The sequence below is a fragment of the Cucumis sativus genome, chromosome 6 (genome assembly GCF_000004075.3).
Source record: "Cucumis sativus cultivar 9930 chromosome 6, Cucumber_9930_V3, whole genome shotgun sequence".
Lineage (NCBI taxonomy): Eukaryota > Viridiplantae > Streptophyta > Magnoliopsida > Cucurbitales > Cucurbitaceae > Cucumis > Cucumis sativus.
In genome coordinates, this window is record NC_026660.2 from 12,594,664 (window position 1) to 12,613,933 (window position 19,270).

General features: G+C 32.5%; 2 protein-coding genes across 10 annotated transcripts; one reads left to right on the forward strand and one right to left on the reverse strand.

Annotated features, from left to right (window-relative positions):
• The first annotated feature begins 6,381 nt into the window (after positions 1–6,381).
• Positions 6,382–9,718, forward strand: LOC101222644 (probable protein phosphatase 2C 4). The gene is made up of 4 exons (XM_004143065.3): positions 6,382–8,256; positions 8,348–8,461; positions 8,834–9,098; positions 9,208–9,718. Exons 1-4 carry the CDS (start codon positions 6,604–6,606, stop codon positions 9,321–9,323), a joined length of 2,148 nt encoding a protein of 715 aa, XP_004143113.1. The 5' UTR covers positions 6,382–6,603; the 3' UTR covers positions 9,324–9,718.
• Positions 9,719–10,364: 646 nt separating this feature from the next.
• On the reverse strand, positions 10,365–18,300 carry LOC101203084 (U-box domain-containing protein 33). Of its 9 annotated transcripts, none has more exons than XM_011658857.2 (8): positions 17,822–18,300; positions 15,677–16,269; positions 15,354–15,472; positions 14,464–14,573; positions 13,589–14,159; positions 12,458–13,006; positions 11,217–11,939; positions 10,365–10,760 (listed from the first exon to the last, which is right to left on the reverse strand). In XM_011658857.2, exons 2-8 carry the CDS (start codon positions 15,957–15,959, stop codon positions 10,578–10,580), a joined length of 2,538 nt encoding a protein of 845 aa, XP_011657159.1. In that variant the 5' UTR covers positions 15,960–16,269; positions 17,822–18,300; the 3' UTR covers positions 10,365–10,577. The 9 variants fall into 9 exon arrangements, with proteins under 9 accessions (XP_011657159.1, XP_031742764.1, XP_031742762.1 ...); XM_031886904.1 differs by having other exon boundaries at positions 15,677–16,278; XM_031886902.1 differs by having other exon boundaries at positions 15,677–17,636.
• Positions 18,301–19,270: the final 970 nt, after the last annotated feature.

Here is a 19,270-nt window from a genome sequence, read left to right on the forward strand (position 1 = left end):
TAACTAACTAGTGTTCTTAATAGAATTCAATTATCTTTTAAAAATTAAGTTTATCTGCATGCTAGTGTCGACTTGAGGATATAGACAAAACGATATGAGTTGATGAAATTGTTTTAAACCAGTTAATGACTAATGAGTTTCCTTAGTAAAATTTAGTTATCAATTAAGTGTACATGTATATATTATTTTAAAAATGTGTGAGAATTGCAATTTATTTGGTAAAATGTGAGCATTTTATCATTTTCGTTGAATTACACAATTGATACATACCTTCATACATTAACCAATTGAGTAATATTCAAAGTATCAATACAATTCATCGCATTTAAAGGTGTAAATGAGTTGAATCAAACCAAACTTTGAAAAAGAATGGAAAAAGAAAAAATCCACAAATTGTGTTATGAAAAAAAAAAGAAAAAAGTTTGGTTAAAATATTTGGTCAAGAAATTTGACCAGAAGTGAAATGGAAATGGTTGTAATAAAAGGGTAAGGGAAAAAGGAGAGCAAAACGTGGGATTGGCAAACAATGGTGAGAAAATGACTCAGTTCATCACTACTCAATTGGTCAAAACTTCTCCATTGCCGTGTTTTCTCCATTCTTCCCCTACTCACATTCTCTATAAACATCCTCATATTTACACACCTCCTTATGTCTCTCTCTATATATATTACAATTTCAATCGCACCATGTTAGATGTTAGACGCTAGACTACGTTTTTGACTATTCGTCTTTTCAAAGAATTATAAGAAATTTCTTTTGTATGTTGATTGGAGGTCACAATCTTACAAAAATGATAAGATAACACAAACTTGTACTTTAGTATCTCGTTTGGTAACAATTTCATTTGTTTGTTTTCGGTTTTTTAAATGTAAGTATATTTTCTTTCAATTTCTTATACTAATTTATAATTTAAGTACAATAAATTGAATTCTATGCCAAACTTTTAAAAAAAAATTAAAAAGGTATATAACATACACGTGCATAATTTTAAAAAAACAAGATAATTAGTTATCATATGATATATAAATTTGGTATGGAAAGGATATTAAATCTAAAAGTTATTTGATATGAAAAGTTTGATTTATTCTCCATGAATTGAACCATAAAGAAAGCACAAAAGTTTAGAAAGAAATTTGGCATATGTAATTAATTAGTTGAAGTATCTAATCTCTTTTGTTAATTTTAATCAAATTCTTTTACATATATTACAAAAGTATTAGTTGATTATGAACATTAATACTTGTATATAATGGTCAAAAGTGAATGTTGGAAATTGTTTATAATATAAAATATTCAATCAATTCAAGAGTTGAATATATTGGTTTGTTTATCCACTCTCATGAAAGTACTTTTGAGTTAAAAGACTAAATCAAACTAAGTTTATTTACTAAATAAATAAATATTGTTAATTAATTAATCTATTGCCTATCTCTTTCAATTTTAGTTCCTTCTAACCAAGTTTTGAAATTACCTTATACAAGTAAAGTACTCTTCTTCACAAAATTTAAATAATAATATTGGACTATAATTACTATTTTTCATTCACTACAAGTTGATAACATATTATAATTCATTAGAAAAACAGTATTCAATAAATTTGTTAACTTTAAACATTAATTAATTTGAAGTATAAATTAACAAAATAATATTGAGTGAATTTTACTTCAAATTACATTTATCTCCCTAGCCCTAGACCTAGGTTCAAATAATTGGAAAAGTGTAGAAATTAAATATATGAAAACACAAGTCAAAATTTCAAGATCCAAACCCCATACCATAATATATTTGTCCAGAAAAATACTTATATTATAATAAACTTGATTAACATTATTGTTTAAACAAAGATTAGTCAAATGGACGACCATACTGCAGGATCTCTCCTTCTGGCTTCTAGACAAGTCTCTCATTTAGCATAATCATTATCACCTTATAAATCATTCATTATTCCAACAACTCTTATGTTAATTTTTTCTTTTTTCAATTTCAATTATATATTTACGTGATATTATACTAGGGTAACTTTAATCCATCCATTATTTTCTGAAATAATATTAATATATATTACACCAAGTTGGTTAATTAAATAATAATTATGGCTAAGATTAGGACGACAAACTCATTTGGTTTGACTAATATATTTTTATTAATTACTTGCACATATAGTGCCCCACTTGCCAACCATATTCAAACTTTTCAACGTGTTAATAATATATGAAAGATAATAATTCAATTAACTTATTCATATTTATTATATATATACACACACACACACATTAGAATTATTAGATTTTTTCTCATTGTTTAAAATTTTTAATATTTTCTTGGGATCCAGAATGTCAATTATCACGAAATCCAATTTTTATTTGAATTCTAACCTATTCTGGTGTTCAAACTTTAATTATTTTCATACTATTTTAATTTTCAAATTTGTAAAAAATGAGAAATGAAAGAGAGCGAAAAACCCCTTAAAACTACAAGATATCTCTATCACTTTTCTCACTCTAAAATTTTAATAACCAGATCTTTTTAATAAAATATGAAAATATTCTTATTCCTCTAAAATGTTGTTTTCCTAATTTTTTTTTTACAAAAATGTCATTTTTCTAACACTTTTACTTTACACTCTTCTAATTAATATATAGAGGGAGACATTTTCTCTATGTATAATTTTAATATTTTCCCAAATTGCTTTATTATAAAGTTTTTCCTGCTGATATACTATCTCCTTCAATTTTCTATCCTTACTTTTCAAATATAGTTTTCTCTTTTTAACCTAATTCAAATCTCTCTATTTCTTTTCTTTAGATTAGAATTCAAGCTTTTCAATAATCAATAATTTAACTTTTTTATAATTATATATTTTTTTATTTATTAATAGATAGTTTTTTCTTTTTTGGACATCTTTCTAATTTTTCTCTTTAAACAACCTATATACCTACTTAGATTTTTATTTTTCTACATCTATTTTGCTTTCTTCAATGCTTCACATCTTCATCGTTAACCAGAAAGCAGTTATCAACCATGTTTGATTTTTATATATAAAAGAAAAACCAAAAATTAGAACACAAAATTGTTGAAAACTATTTAATATCTAAAAAAGAATTAAGTTGATGTTAATTACAATTCAATTAGCTAAATTAATTTAACTTGAACAAATAGTATAGTCTAATTAGTGGGCGTAGAGTCTAGTTGATATTATATAAAAATGAAAAAAAATTAAAAAGTTAGAATTGAGTAATATAGGTTAATAAAATATATAATTGGTTTTAATAAATAAATAAAGGGGGAAGTTTGTGGAGATGGTGGTTTCGTAAGCTTTCCCCACTTGCAGTATTTGAAATCATTGTGACTTTGATTTTTTTTATTCTCTTATTTTATTTTTTTTCCATCACGGGATATTATTTATATGCAAACTGGACATTAAGAATTTCTTTTAATTCTCAAAATTTGACTAATTCAACCCTTTTATTCTAATTTCTCTCCCCCTAAACTTGATCAAGTTTCAAAATATGAAAATTTGAAATATATATATTATATGGATGAAACTGAAAGCTAAAATTGAGGGGTTAAAAAGGATATTTTCCTTTATTGTTATTTATTTGTGTTGTAATTTTGGTGGCGTTTGGTGTCACGGTGTACCTAAAAGCCATTTGGCTTTGTCTCACGATACTATACATAATGGTTTCGTTTTCCACGTGGGAAGTTCACGTTGGTACACGTGTAGAAGTATAAATGTAAGCGATATGAGGTGGAAGTGGAGAGAGTATAGGATCCTTTAGCTTATGGGTCATTTTATATTAATTGATTTAACTCTCTAATTGACCTCCACAATACTGATTTTATGCAATTTGAATTGACAATTTTTTTTCTTTAAAATGTTTGATTTTTTTTTTTATAATATTAGAGAGAGAAAAAAATGGGTCCAATACATTGACTGAATTTTTATCAAGGGAAAATTTTGTAAGAAGAGGAATTTTCTTTTTCTGCTGGTAAATTAACAATTTGACTTTGCATTGGAAATGAAGATTTTTTATTGAAAAAAATAATAAATTGATAAATAGGTTTGAAGGTTTGAAGGTTTGAAGGTTTGAATTGAATGTAAAATGAAAATGTTAAAAGTTAAAAGCATTAGACTTTTTTTTAATGAAGTCATTTCACACCAGGTTGAAATTTATTTTTCTGTTTATGGAATTGTTCAACCAAGAAAAATGTGAAGTTGAACATAGATGGAAAAGTGATACAATTCTTTTTAATCTTAAAGTAATAAAATTTTGAAGAAAAAAAACAACTTTTTTATTGGTCCAGTTTTAAAAAGTGTGTGTTTCTGTGCTTATTATCCACTTTATATATCAACGAAGTCAATTCAAAATTTGAAAATTAGAAGAAGAAAAAAAGTTGTTTTAAAAAATTGTTATTGCCTTTACAATTATTAGGTAGAAGCTAATAATGGAGAGAAAACAATAATAAATTTCATAAACGGAAAAATAACAACCAAAATCAATTCTTAATTTTTAAAGGTTTCATTTTTTATTATAACAAGTATATACAATCCGATATTGAAGCATCAGTTTTAGAATGATAATAGCTTCTTCATCCTTTGTATTTCTCGAACTAACAAGTTATTTTTATTCATATTATTACTTAAATGTTAATTTAACAAACTAGCTACACACTAATGATTGAGATGATTTAGCATGTTATAGTACAAATGGGGCCAACCTAAAAAAAGGAAAAAAAAAAAAAGAAAACATGCACAGAAATTGGTTTTGAACTCATGTAATGCACATTTGACTCGTTGATTCTTAATTTTGTTTGATGTTATATGTAGAAGAAGATTACATCAATTTAAAGTACAAATAGTATATATTTGATGTCTATAAAATTATGTTTATAATTATCATAATTGTTATATATATTAAATTTTATAGACTAAATTGTAAAAACAAAATTAGATGAGATACATCATTATATAAGAATTAAAAGTAATTTTTAATCTATAACAAAGAGATAATAATAATAAAAGGGGAAAAAAAAGAGAGAGAAAGAAATGGAAAGTCAAGGCTACCTAATACTCTCAAAATGTAGTAAATGCAACGCAATTACTGACCAGCAACCACTCCACCATACCAAATTCAATAAATAACCAACCCAACGCACTCTAAAATAAATAAAATAACCCTTTTTTCTATTTAATAAAAAGAAAATTGAACTTTATAGAAGCAATTTAATACCAATTTGTTGAAGTATTGAGAAAATAATTAATATTTCTTTTAATAATAAAAAAAAAGTCAAATTTAGCTGCGTGGAGGAAAAGATCAGTGGAGAAACGTCAAGAAGGCTATGGGAAGTTGCCAGGTGTCAGTCAACCATTATTTTCATCAAAGTATTGCGTATGATCCAACGGTGATCATGACGCGGTTTCCCATGCAAACATTTGTTTTTAATTTATTTTGCCGTTTTGACTTTTGATTATTTATGTTTTTCTTATCTAATTAATTTCCAGCTCATCTAACTCGCCCATTTATGCGCGTGGAAAACGTTTTCCGCTGATTAAACTACGTACGTCCATTTTGGAAAGCGGGCCCACTTCACCCGCGCGTGACCATAATAATACCTCTCCCCATCCTTCGAAAATTATGTTTTAAAATATTCTTATTTTGTAAATTGTTCCATTTCTTTTTACTTTTCTACGCCTGCTTCTAATAAATCTTGAAATTACTAATTGTTATCTAAATAAATTAGCATTTTTCATAAACAGTGAAAATATATTCATAGACTTTTTCTTTTCTTTTCTTTCAAAGGAGTGTTTGGTTTTACAGAACGTCTCTGTTTATGGTTATTTAAAATTAATTAATTTTGAAAGATATATATTATTTAAAATCGTAATTATTATATAATTTTAGATAAAAGTATGTTTGAAAGATTGAATTTAAGATTTGTTACGTATTTGTGGTTATAATTTGAATTGAATAATAAGATGGAAGGAAGAAAGATGTATGCGATGTGTGAGGATATTTTTGATGAATGATTTGTTGAAACGGAAATAGAGGGGCAAAAGAGTAAGTTGGGGGAAATTATTTATTAACCATAAACTAAAGTAAAGGAAAGGAAAGGAAAGGAAAGGAAGACGTGTAATATTGAGTCGGAGTAAAACTTCCAAGGTTAGTCAACGCCCCATCCTACGGAAAATAAGGAAATAATATACTGATTTTCTTTTATTCTTTAAAAGAAAAAAAGAAAAAAGAAAAAAGAAAAAGAAAAGGAAAAAGAAAATTGTCATTTTTAATTTTAATGTATTGTTTTTATTTATTTATTTATTTTCCAGATTTGAAACCAAGACGGCGTTTTTCTTATTTCAAACAATCGATACTTAAAAGTCAACGCCTTTGTCTCTCTTTCTCTTTCCGCCTCGTCTTCTTCTTCTTCTTCATCATCTTCCACTCCTCTTCCCTCTCTTCTCCATCTCTTCCTTTCATTCTTTCTCTCTCTCTCTACACACCATGAAATATCCATTCCCATACTGATAATTCCCCCCCCTTTTTTTTTTCTTTCTATTTTCTTCTTCAACTTCCGATTTTTTTGTTCTTTTAATAAATATCCCGATGGGTAACGGGATTGGGAAGCTCGGCGTTTGCTTCACCGGAATCAACGACGGTAGACGGCGCCCGGATATTTCCGTTCTCTTAACAAATCCACTTGATGAAGGTCTGGGCCACTCCTTTTGCTATGTCCGCCCGGATCCCTTGAGACTTTCGTTATCAAAAGTTCATTCTGAAGAAACCACCACTTTCCGATCAATTTCTGGCGCCTCTGTAAGTGCAAATACATCAACACCTCTTTCTACTGCTCTTATTGATCTCTATTCCTACAATAGCATTGATCGAGCGGCGGCTTTTGAGAGTTCCACTTCTTTTGCTTCAATCCCTTTACAACCGATCCCTAGAAACATGATTAATTCCGGTCCGATTTCGGGGAATTTCAGTGGAATCCCCTGCTCTGGGCCTTTGGAAAGAGGGTTTTTATCGGGTCCAATTGAACGAGGGTTTATGTCGGGTCCACTGGATCGGGGGATTTTTTCGGGTCCTCTTGATAATAATTCTACATCCAATGAATTTCAGAGGAGTTTTTCTCATGGTGCTGGGTTTAATTCCAGATCTAGATCAAGAAAAAGCCGGTTAATTCGAATTCTGAGAACCGCAATTTCAAAATCGCTTCATCGAGGACAAAATTCCATTGTGGCTCCGATTAAACCGGTTAAAGAACCCGATTGGATCGTCTTACCCGAGAAGCATAACGAGAATCTGACTGTTAGTAGTTTGAATTTCAGTAGCGAAGGTAGTTTGGATGATGATGATTCAATGGAGAGCCAAAATCTGCAGTGGGCTCAGGGAAAAGCAGGGGAAGATCGTGTTCATGTTGTTGTTTCTGAAGAACATGGGTGGGTTTTCGTTGGGATTTATGATGGATTTAACGGTCCTGATGCTCCCGATTATCTTTTGTCCAATTTATATTCCTCTGTTCATAAAGAACTCAAAGGTTTGTTATGGGATGAAAAGCTCGATTCTGCTATTGTCGCCGCTCCGGCTACTTCCCCTGTTCAGTCCGAGAATCCATTGTCAGAAACAAGAGATTTGGGGAGGAATCGAGTGAGTGATGCTTGTTCTCAGTGTGTAGAACAAGAAAATCATCCCTGTGTTAGTGGAGATGGGAATTCTGGATTGAATTCTAGGAAAAGGAAAGGTAAGAATTTAAGAGGAAAGTTTAGAGGAGCTGCTGAGAAATGGGAGGATAATCAACGGCGGTGGAAATGCGAATGGGACCGGGAAAGATTAGAACTCGACCGGAGGTTAAAGGAGCAGTTAAATCGATCAGGATCCAATGGTTCTAGGTTGATTAATCATTCGGATGTTCTCAAAGCTCTGTCCCAAGCATTGAAGAAAACAGAGGAAGCTTATTTGGATATTGCAGACAAGATGCTTGATGAAAATCCTGAACTGGCTTTGATGGGTTCTTGTGTGCTTGTAATGCTTATGAAGGGAGATGATGTTTATGTTATGAATGTTGGTGACAGCCGAGCAGTTTTAGCGCAGAAGGCGGAGCCTGATTATTGGCTTGGGAAGATTCGACAAGACTTGGAGAGGATTAATGAAGAACCAGTTCATGATATTGAAGCATTAGATGGTGATGGAGCATTCACTTCCGCTAACCTTACTGCTTTTCAGCTTTCCATGGATCATAGTACCAGTGTTGATGAGGTGATTTGAGTGTTCTTTAAAAATTGTTTTGTTTTATGACATGATATATTGTTGTTGCTTGATTTAATTCTTGTTGTGAATGGTAATTCAGGAAGTTCAGAGAATAAAAAATGAACACCCTGATGATGCTGGTGCCGTGATGAACGATCGTGTCAAAGGGTCGTTGAAGGTTACTCGAGCATTCGGGGCTGGGTTCCTCAAACAGGTTGGTAATCTCTATAAAATACTATGCATTGCTTTTGTATGGATTGTTCTTTTGAAGCAACTAGCTGCATTGATGCTTTCATACTATACTCAACAATTCTCTCTCCAGTGCAATGTCGAATACATAATCAATCGGCTGGCAACCGTTCTTTTCTCAACCTTTCATCTTTCAAATTTGATTATACTCATTAGAGTTTCCACCATCATTTTGGTTTGTGTTTGTTAAATGAACTGGCTGTTTGCTATACTGACTGAGAATTCCATCGTTACGATATTATACTATTTATGCATTTTCCAATCCAAGATTGGATTTGTGATTTCAGTTCTTGAGAGTACAGTCGTTAACATAGATCATTTTTGCTCTTACCTGCAGCCTAAATGGAACAATGCATTGTTGGAAATGTTCAGAATCGACTACGTTGGGAGATCGCCATACATCAATTGTTTACCATCTCTCTACCACCATAGATTGGGACCAAAAGACAGGTTTTTGATACTATCATCAGATGGACTCTACCAGTACTTCACAAACGAAGAAGCTGTTTCCGAAGTCGAACTTTTCATCGCATTGCAACCCGAAGGAGACCCGGCTCAACATCTGGTTGAATTACTGCTGTTTCGGGCTGCAAAAAGAGCTGGTACGAAACACCCCCACCCAAAAATCCTTCTCTTTTCACACCATTCTGAAATAAAGAAAACTGATATATTTAGAATCCCTATTAACTCGGTTATGACAATGATATACAGGTATGGATTTCCATGAGTTACTCGAAATACCACAGGGTGATCGGAGGAAGTATCACGATGATGTATCGATCATTGTAATTTCATTAGAAGGAAGGATATGGAGATCTTGTGTATAAAAATAGTGGAAAGAAGCAAGTAGATGATAGAGAGAAGAACTCAGTAAAAGGTCAGGCTTTTTTCTTTATGTTCATTTTTGTTCTCTTTTTCCCTTATCACCATTGTAAGATATAGTGGATAAAGTTCTTGGAATTACCTCAAGAACTTAATTCTGCAGTTTACAAGGAGGTGGCAAGGAGATGTAAAGTGTAAAAGCTTGTTCTTTTTAATAAAAAAAAAAGGAAAAAAAAAGAAAAACTATCAAAGAAGGAAAAATATGTAATTTCTGAATAATTGATATTTCTTTCTAAACACTGTTGTTTCTCTTTTATGTCTCTGTATGTATTTTTCCGAAGGTAAAAATAAATTAGACGATAAATAAACATATAATAAACTGCATACGTTACGGGATCCCTATGGTGATTGTATTTATTTTTGTATGTATCATATGAATATACCTTCTTTTATTAATCTGATATAAAAGAATATTGGTTGGATATATAAAAATGTAATCCCAAAATTCATTTGAATTTCAACCATAGTAGTTGCAAATTTGAATTTTGGGAATGGAATTTAATTAAAAAGAAGAAGAGAGTAAATTAGCTCAACTGACTTATTTAATGGTTAGACATTTCATGTTTTCATATAGTTGGAGTAATAAATAAGAGAAAGTTGACCAAAAAAAAAAAGAGTAAAGTCTGACCAATTAAAACATAGACGAAGCCAAATAGTGGGTCCTATTTCAGACACGTGGCAAAAGAAGAATATAAGGTAGGGATTGAGATAGGAAATTTGGATTAGTTATGATTCTTTTCTCCCAACTGCTATCCACTTTGGAATTTCAACAGTAAATGCAGAAAAGAAAAAAATCAGTTGGGAAGGTGAAGTGTGAAGTGAAGAGGCAGACCCTCCCTTAGGACATTAAATTTTGAAATAAAGAAGAATCAGTACACCCTATGCTTTCTTATTTATGTTTTGTTCAATTTTAAGAATATGGTTGGGAAGTATAGTGTTTTTTGAGTGTAAGGTTGATATTTAAATTTGAAATTTATAGGAAGATCTAAAGAACTGAAACCAGTTGACTTTTAAATAGCTCAAGTGGTTCCACATTAATGCCTACTTGTATAGATGGTATGTTCATATCTATGCACTTGCGTAAAATCTGAACATAAAATCACATTAATCTAAATTATGAAAGTTGTTGCTAGCTAAAACAGTTGATTCAGTCTCTTTCTGAATAAATCACATTTAGACTTGTTAAATAAGAGGACATTTCAAACTCTGCAAAGCCAATCTTGAATGGCAAGACGCACAGCATGATTTGGAGTGAGATGCAAGTGGCTGAGTTTCAAATTTGTCATCGGAGAAGTTTCTCGACCATTGTTAAACCATTCACGTATCGCTTCTCCTTCATAAGTGAAGCCATCTGCTGCCACTTGTGGATCTTGCATGATCTCCTGAAACAAATTCAGTGAATATGTTAGGCTAGAACAAACATGGTCTTTTTGTTCATAAGAGAATCAAATGCTTGGGGGTGAGAATTCTCCTCACTGACCCGAGATAACCACCATCTAAAATCTAGCACAATTTCAAAACTATTTGAAAATGGAAATTGTCGTTGTATTGTACCACAACACAAGAAATTTCGATTTGAAAACGTTGGCTACTTTGCATTGCAAACATATTATAACAGCCAGAACTATGAAAATGGTAGATGCCACATTATGTCCACCACATCCCACATTTTCATTTTTTGCTAACTCAATCACTTCAGCATTCTCAAGTCATATTGAGTACTATCCATCACAAGCTTAAAGAAGTCAAGTCTCAGAAGCACCATCTCATTAAATAACTTTCTTCCAATCACCAGTCATAAGCATTTGAAAAAATTAAAAAAAAAATAAACCACTCACCTGGAGGATGGGGCACAAGAAATAAGATGGGACAGGCCTCTCCTCAAAGTTTTGGAGTTGTTTTAATTCTCTCACGATAGTAGGTGTGAGCTCAGGTCTATCACTGCCCTTCAGTTCACAACATTGTAGACCAATATCTACTAACCTCCTTGCAACGTCTATAGGCCACTCCCCAGCCGATAAGTCTAAAACCGACTCGAGCCGACCAAATGAAATGGCCTTGCGCAACTCAATTACTAGTCCAACTATTGGTTTTCCACTGAGCAACTGCAAAATGATCAGTCCAAAGGAGTAAATGTCAGATTTGGGTGTCAGAACTCCATCTCGTTGGCATTCTGGATCTGTATGTGAAAAGGCACCCTTTGGTTCAGTGCTCCGCCTAAAACTTGGGCAGTATAGTGTTTCTTCAGATACTAGCCTATAAATACCAAAATCACATATTTTGGAGATGAATTCAGAATCTAAAAGGATGTTTTCGGGCTTTAGATCTCCATGGACAATCTTTTCAGGCTTTGAAGAGTGCAAGAAACAAAGGGCACTTCCAATTTCAGCTATTATTCGTGCTCGAGTCTTCCACGTCAATGGAGGAGTGTTGCCTTTTTGAAAAAGGTGACTTTGGAGGTTCCCATGGGGTAAGTACTCATATATTAGGGACCATGCTTCTGTGCATACGCCAAGCAATGTCACTAAATGAGGGTGTTGTAGTTTACCCAATACTTCAACCTGTAAGCCAGTAGAAAAAGGCTACTTTCAATCATCAGTATCAAACACAAGCAATGCATTATGATCAAGCCTAAGCAATACTAAATAACAAACTTTTTTGCGTTGAGAATGCATTTTAAATATGGGGTAGAAATTAAAAATCTTAAGGGAAAGGTAAGTCAAACACTTCCAAATTCCAGTTTCGTTAATAGAACTTCAATCAATTTTTAGTAAGAATACAAATATATGCTTTAGTAAACACCAACAGTTTACCACAATCTTTTTATATGAAAATATAACCATCGAGACTTTATTCATGAAGATGCTGAAAGACATACATCAACATATCCACTTACAATTTATCCAGTTCAGGAAATATGACATTACTCGTTATGATAATCTTGTGGAGATCAAGTTAGATCAGTTATATTTCACGTTGCTCAAAGATTCCTTATTAATAACAATGAAATAACTAATATGCTCAACAACAGAAAGAAAATTGGACTGTTTAATATAAGGTTTAGGTTCAGAAGACTGACCTCTTCACGAAACTCTGCTGGACCCAGGATATAATGTGGATGCAACTTCCTTATAGCAACTGTCTTACCCAACATTTCACCCTTATAAAGACAACCATAACCTCCGTGAGAAATCTTGAAGCTTTCAGAGAAGTCACATGTGGCCATCTGTAATTCCAAGAATGTAAATTCAATCAGCTGAGTTTGGTGCTCCATAACTCTGATTGAAGCATTATAATTTTCCAATGAAGCCTCCTGACTTTTCCATTGGGATAGCCAATTCAGAGCATTCATCTTTTGGCTTTGCATTGTCTGCTTTTCCTTCTTGAGAGCTGCAATTGATGCTTGTATATTTCTTAGTTCTGCAGTGGCCTCTTCATGCTTCTGATTTACTTCCTGTGCCTGACTGTCAAGAAGAGCAAGAGTTTTCATGGTGCTCTCTAGCTCCTCGTGTATTTCAGTTCTTTCTTCTGAGAGAGTTTGTTTCTTCTCTATAATAGTCCTCAACAATTCCTCAGTCTCTCTCCTAAGATCAATTTCATGTTCATTGACACATTTGAAGACCTTGAACTAAAAGTAAGCCAAAAATTATTTTTTATTGGAGAAACAACATATTCACCAGTTTATAAAAGCAAAAATTTGTGCACAAAACTATTACTTAGTGTGCAGCTAAAGATTGCATGCCTTATTAATATCAAAGAGACACATTTCATTAAAAATTTCGTGCCAATCAGGCCATTGAGTTGAAAACTATCAAGGGTATAAACAGTCTAAATTGCTGGAAACCCAAAATGGAAACTTATTGAGAAACTTAAAATCCCTGTCTTACACTGAAATCACCACGGACAATAAACAAGGATGGTGACATTCCCATTCTTTTTCTCTATAATTAAATAGATAAAACTCCAATCATCTAGAACTCAATTTTTTTTTTTTCTGTCAGGATTCACTCTATTTCAAATTTTCAATGCAACCACGACAAATAAGATGAAAAGGTGGACTGGTTTTAGTTGACAAAAAGAAAATTAAGGCCCAGTGAAGTCGATTGTTCATAATTCGTCGACAATAAAATTTTGAACTTAGTCCACTAGAATCTTTTGACATAGCATCCAAAAAATAAGTTCACACACAACGAATGATAATTATGCTTACCTTTTTTATAGATTCTGCAGCTTCTTGTTCCATCTTTCTACATATTAAATGCATCGCAATTGCTTCGTTCCTTGATGCCTCTGTTTCTAGAATGGCATCTTTAAGTTCACCATTTAAACCCCTTTCCTCAACCTTTGAATCAGAGCTTGTTGGTTCCCTCCCTTCAACTGATGAATATCCTGAATCAGAGCTCGTACTAGCTGAACTAGAAGAAATCCGCAAAGGGTATGTGAAATGTATATCCAAAGAACTCGACATAACACCTTCTACATGAAAGGGTTCCTTATCAATGCAATTGAAGCCTTCAATTATACCATTGGCAGAGCTAGAATGAGAATATTGTTGGTTGAATGAGTGACTGTTATCAACCAGAGATGACTGTGAACAATTTTCTTTTGTGATAGCCAGCTCGCGCAGCAACGATGGTGAAGCAGAACATGATCCTTCAACAGCTTCTCTGGTCCAAATATGGTTCCCTTTGTCGACAAACCATATCTCACATGGCAAAGGGATATTTCTAGCAGCATAATCTGCTTTACTAGAGCTCTTCTTTACTTTCATTCTCACACAACTGCATTAAACATTGAATGAAGAGCAGATATAATATTATATGAATTGTGGGGAAAAAATGGAAGAATCGGGTGACAACATCCAGATCTAAGAGATCCATCTGATTCTCTTGCAACAACAAAGTTATATTGTTTTGTTTTTGTAAGTCTATATCCACATGGATACAACACCCGGTTCAAATGTGTATGGTAATCCAAAGCATTAGAATGACAAGTAATGTACAGGATAACTTAATTACCTTATTGGTCATAACTAACTAGCATCTTATTGAAGTTCACATGCAAAGTGATCAATCAATAACTTACCTATCTGCCATAGTCCCCATGACAAGCTTCCTAACTTTGTGTTTGTTAACCAAATCTACAATCCCTATCTGAACTTGTTCAGCTTCCATCATAACGATACCAGCTTTGACCTGCAAAAGTAATCTCCACATTAGCTAACTGAAACAATAAATGAGAATGAAAGTAAATTTGTTCCATGATGCCAATTTTATTTGTTCAATCATCTTTTTAGTTGTTTTGTTGTGTCAGCAGGAGATACGTAGGACGGTATTTCAGGTTATGCACAAAAAGAATCCTATTTTCTTACATCTCAATATTATCTGTCAATCAACAAGTAATGCTCTTAAGTCTTACACGTCAAGGCATAAGGAAAGATGATTTCATAAAAATGGGAGTTCTCACAATCGAAATTGTTGTGGTAAGGTATCACCTTTGGGGCATACAATTAGGACATCTGTTTTACTCAAACACTATGTACGTGATGGATGACAGTGGGAATTCATAAGGTTTCTTTACTTCTTTTTCTTTTTTAACACAAGTATCCAAGTCAGCTTAGGTGCACCTAATCTCCCTGGACAACAAAATAACTAGTCTTACTGAACATCCACTTGACCCCATAGTATTTGATCATTAGAAAACTGAAAAGAATTTTGTATTCCAAATAGATGGTTACCATGAGATTGAACCCAATCATTGTTACAGATATTTGAAAGAAATTTCATTGTAGGAAGAAAACACTGATATGAAATCTTCCAATAATCCATATGCACGCATATAAAGATTATGACATGCAAAAGCCTCACAAGCTTTGTTCTATAGATTGTATAACTTTTTCCTTGAGTTCTAAGGAGATTAAATAACACAAGCTTCACAATTCCACATAAAATAAAAGCAAAGCACATAAATCAAACCTTGGCTCTATGGCAGTATCCCAAGTAATTTTCAAGAAGTTGAGATGTTTGTCCCCACTCCTTCTTCCTATATGCAGCCACCACATCCGTATTCGCCTGGCTTGCAGGTAGTTTCCCCACTGCGTTGAGAAGAACGCACAAAGGTTATTCAATGGCAATCCTAGAGAGAGGAACAGACAATTTCAAATCTCAAACACAAAGTTAGGATCTAAACCACAAAGAAACAAACAATTGGCCAACAATTTTTATCTGGGATTTGCAAGTTTATAAGAAAAGGCAATTATACCACCACTAACATACAATCAAATCAAGAAGAAACTTACGTAGCGTGGGTATAACAGAAGAGAGCTGATGAACATGGAGGAGTCGAATTTCTTTATCACCAAAACAACGAAAAGTCCACCTAAGCAAACTCGTAGACTTCTCAACTGATTTGCCAACAGCCACATAAACAAAATCACCACTGTCGCCGCCAGAAGCTTCTTCGACGACACCACACAAACGAGGTTTCAACATCGGAGTAGGCAGAGTGGAAGAGGAATAAAACCCATGAAGGGCGTCAAGAGAAGAGAAATGAGGAGAATGAAGAAGATTCAAAAGCTCCATTAACTAGAAACAGAACTCAGAGTCGAAAACAGAGCCAAATGAAAAGGCAAGAGGAGCATTCTTTCTCTGAGGCGCGTAAGACTGAAATTTTTCTTCTTCTTCTCTCTCTCTTGAGTTTTGATGGGGAATAATTCCTTTTCTGCTGCTTTATTCCAAACAAGCCTTGACTTTTGTGCTGACTTGAAATCGACCCAACTATTTGAATTTGACTTTTTTCTATTCATCTTTGTTTTTGTGTTAAAAGGGAACCAGCCTGCCTTGATCGATTATTAACTTCCACAGCCATTGCAGATCCTTCTTTATCTTCTTCCTTCATCGTCTCAATTCAAGAAAACAGAGCAGAAGTAGGTTAAAGTTGCTTAATGTGTGTGTGAGTCATTTTGATGAGATTAGATGTTCATAACAAAGAAGTTTGTTATTGAGACTGTCTCTTCCTTTTCCCAACCCATGAGTTATTTATCATAATACCATTAAAATCCAAGTTTTGTAAACAATCAAGGAACATCGTCATAAGAACTCGTATTCAAAACATATTCATTTCAATCCAACCCTTCAAATTCACAAAAATATATTCATAGAAAACATATTTCACGATCAATATATAATCATTTCAATCAAATCATTCAAATTCATAGAAGCATGTTCAATAGGAAATATATGCATAAAAGTATTCAAGAGTGCTCTAAATTAATTAAAGGTCACTAATAGTTTATCCCACTTCTCCTTTGATTCTAGTCCTTTTAAAATTCAATTCTTCTCAATTTAGTTTGATAATTCTTCTATTGGTCTCCAATTGGTCCAAAAAACCTTCAACTATAATCAATTTCCAAACTAACTCTAAATTTTTACCCAAAATTAGAGTCTTACCTTTTTGGATTCCAAACTACTTCAAGCATAACCATTTTTCTTAGTTAATTCAATTCCCAACAACCTCAATTTCATCCAATTTAGGGTTATTCTATAATTAAGTCATTCTAATTATCTTAATTTACTTTGATCTCCCAAAATTAATTCAATTTCAATCCCAAAGTATCTTATTTATACCAATCCAGTCAATAATTAAGCTCAACAATCCAGAATTAGTCTTTAATTTTGCAAATTCAATCTTTAATTGATAATCAAACCAAAAGTCAATAGTTTTAACCCTTCAATGACGAACAAAGATGACAGACATCATCTTCAACCTCTAGCCAAACATTTTCCATTTTCTTGAAATTTCCGTCAATCTTCGAGCGACACTTCAACGACCAATTTCTCTCCTTTCAGTCATACACACTCGAAATAACTTATACAAACTTCTTACCTATATGTTAAACTTCCTTACCTCAAATTTTGGAGCCTTGAAACACTCTACAACGTCCAAAACCAATCAATATTTTCATGGTGCTCTGTTTTTCTGACGAAGAGTTGCAGAATTTTCCAATTTCTATTCTGATCAATCAAACTGAAAAATCACTTAATTTATTTCACAAAAATCTTTAACTACAGCCAAACTAAATTACCCAATAAGTTAGCGCTCACGAATTGCCTCAGATGACTCGGAATTTTGATTAAATTCTTGATTGCTCTGTTTTTAAGAAAATCTGCACACCTTACTAATCTCCATTTGACAACCTTTCCAGTTTCGGGATTCTTCCAGAAAGTCACCAAATTTTTTTCTTGCTCGATGCTCTACAACTTTTTTGAAGAAAATGTTTCAATTACTCCACTGTTTGAGAGAAAATCTTCAGTCTTTACACCATATACATCTTGAACGCGAACAACATACACGTTTTGTAAATCAACTCTAATTTCATCAAATTTAGACCAAATACTTAAAATATTTTGCATAAAACTCATAGAAAACTCCTTAACTAACTAACCTCTGAATTTTAAGCATTGAGAACTCTTGAACAGCTCGAAATAAGCTCCAAAATACTCATGCTCCGTTTCATCTAATTTTTCGTGTAGTCTCGGTTTTCTATGTCTTTGACAATTCCAGCTTGATTTAGCATAAACATCCTTCACGAAAGTTGTTAATCAACATGTTTTTGTACTAACATCAAAATTTCAGCTTCAGATTACTTTTCTAATGCTCGGAATCTTCAAAATACCACAACGTGTTCTGGTTTCCGAATTTTCAAACCCTTTGTAGTTCATCGACGATTGCGGAGAAACCGAAACTCAAAACAACGATCCAACCAGATAAAACGAAGCCATTGTTTGTCCTCATAAAGCTGTCCAGATTTCACGAAAATCCAGCAGTTGAATCTCCAGCTATTGATGAATTTTTTAACATTACTTTTTTTTCCTTCTTCCTCCCTTCCCCAAGTTCTTTATAGTTTCTCTTTTCTTCTTTCTTCTCTCCTTTCTACGAACTTTTTTTTAAGCATTAATTATCAAAATGACCTTAATAATTTAAATTTTACTGTTTTTCAAAATACCGACGTTAAGAATATGAAAATAGTAAACACGATAGCAGAGAACGTGATTATTAGAGTAGTAGATAATCTTTATCAAGACGATCTATAACATTGTATGTGAACTTTTTTACTTGAATTTTCCTAAGTATGCTTATTTTGTCCTCGAGTGTCCTTTACACTCTCGTCTAAATTCGTTATCCGTACATCATTTCCTTGAATTTTACTCTCTCTTTCAAATGAAACAAATGTTGTCTCAATCACTTTCTACTCAACCTTCATTCTTTTCAAATCCATTCTCAACCAAATTTATATTATATGCTTCTTATCCAACAATTTCAAATTGAGATTAATCTCGAAAATCTAAGTTCCAATTTAACCTTTAGACTTGTTATAAATTTCAACTAGAACTATAATAGGTAAGAGCACTTACCGATGTAGTTATAACAACCCCATTTGATTTGCAAGCAACAAAGTGGGAAAACAAGTAGTGAAGTTATATCTTCATTTTTTTTCCTCAACTCAATTGAATATTACTGTGTCTTCTAGATTTTGATCATCACCATTTTGGCGCATTATCATTCTAGTTCACTTTTTCAGTTTATACGTTTGATGTAATCCATTCACATATAAATTTTGCAGCGCCTCAAGTTTAATTAGGATATTTTGTGATTCATTTAGGAGTTTTTTTTTTTCTTGTTCCTTCCGATTATTTCTTCTTCTTTTTGGGGGTTTTATGATTCATTATGGGAATATTTGTTTAAAATTTTGTAGAGTTTACTTTAAGCAAGTGTTATACTTACTTTATTTATCTAGTTTATTTTACCTCGTTATGGATGTTAAACACCAATATGTCACTTCTATTAATTTTTTATTCCACTCAATGTCATTCTTTTGATTTTATTACATCAT

Bases quoted from the DNA above. Each gene is read 5' to 3' on its own strand.
- LOC101222644 (XM_004143065.3), top strand. From the start codon at position 6,604: ATGGGTAACGGGATTGGGAAGCTCGGCGTTTGCTTCACCGGAATCAAC. The intron at 8,257-8,347 runs GTGATTTGAGTG...ATGGTAATTCAG, and splicing joins ATAGTACCAGTGTTGATGAG to GAAGTTCAGAGAATAAAAAA. The intron at 9,099-9,207 runs GTACGAAACACC...AATGATATACAG, and splicing joins TCGGGCTGCAAAAAGAGCTG to GTATGGATTTCCATGAGTTA.
- LOC101203084 (XM_011658857.2), bottom strand. From the start codon at position 15,959: ATGGAGCTTTTGAATCTTCTTCATTCTCCTCATTTCTCTTCTCTTGAC. The intron at 14,574-15,353 runs GTTTGATTTATG...TTACTTTTGCAG, and splicing joins GATACTGCCATAGAGCCAAG to GTCAAAGCTGGTATCGTTAT. The intron at 11,940-12,457 runs GTCAGTCTTCTG...ACTGGCTTACAG, and splicing joins CAGCAGAGTTTCGTGAAGAG to GTTGAAGTATTGGGTAAACT.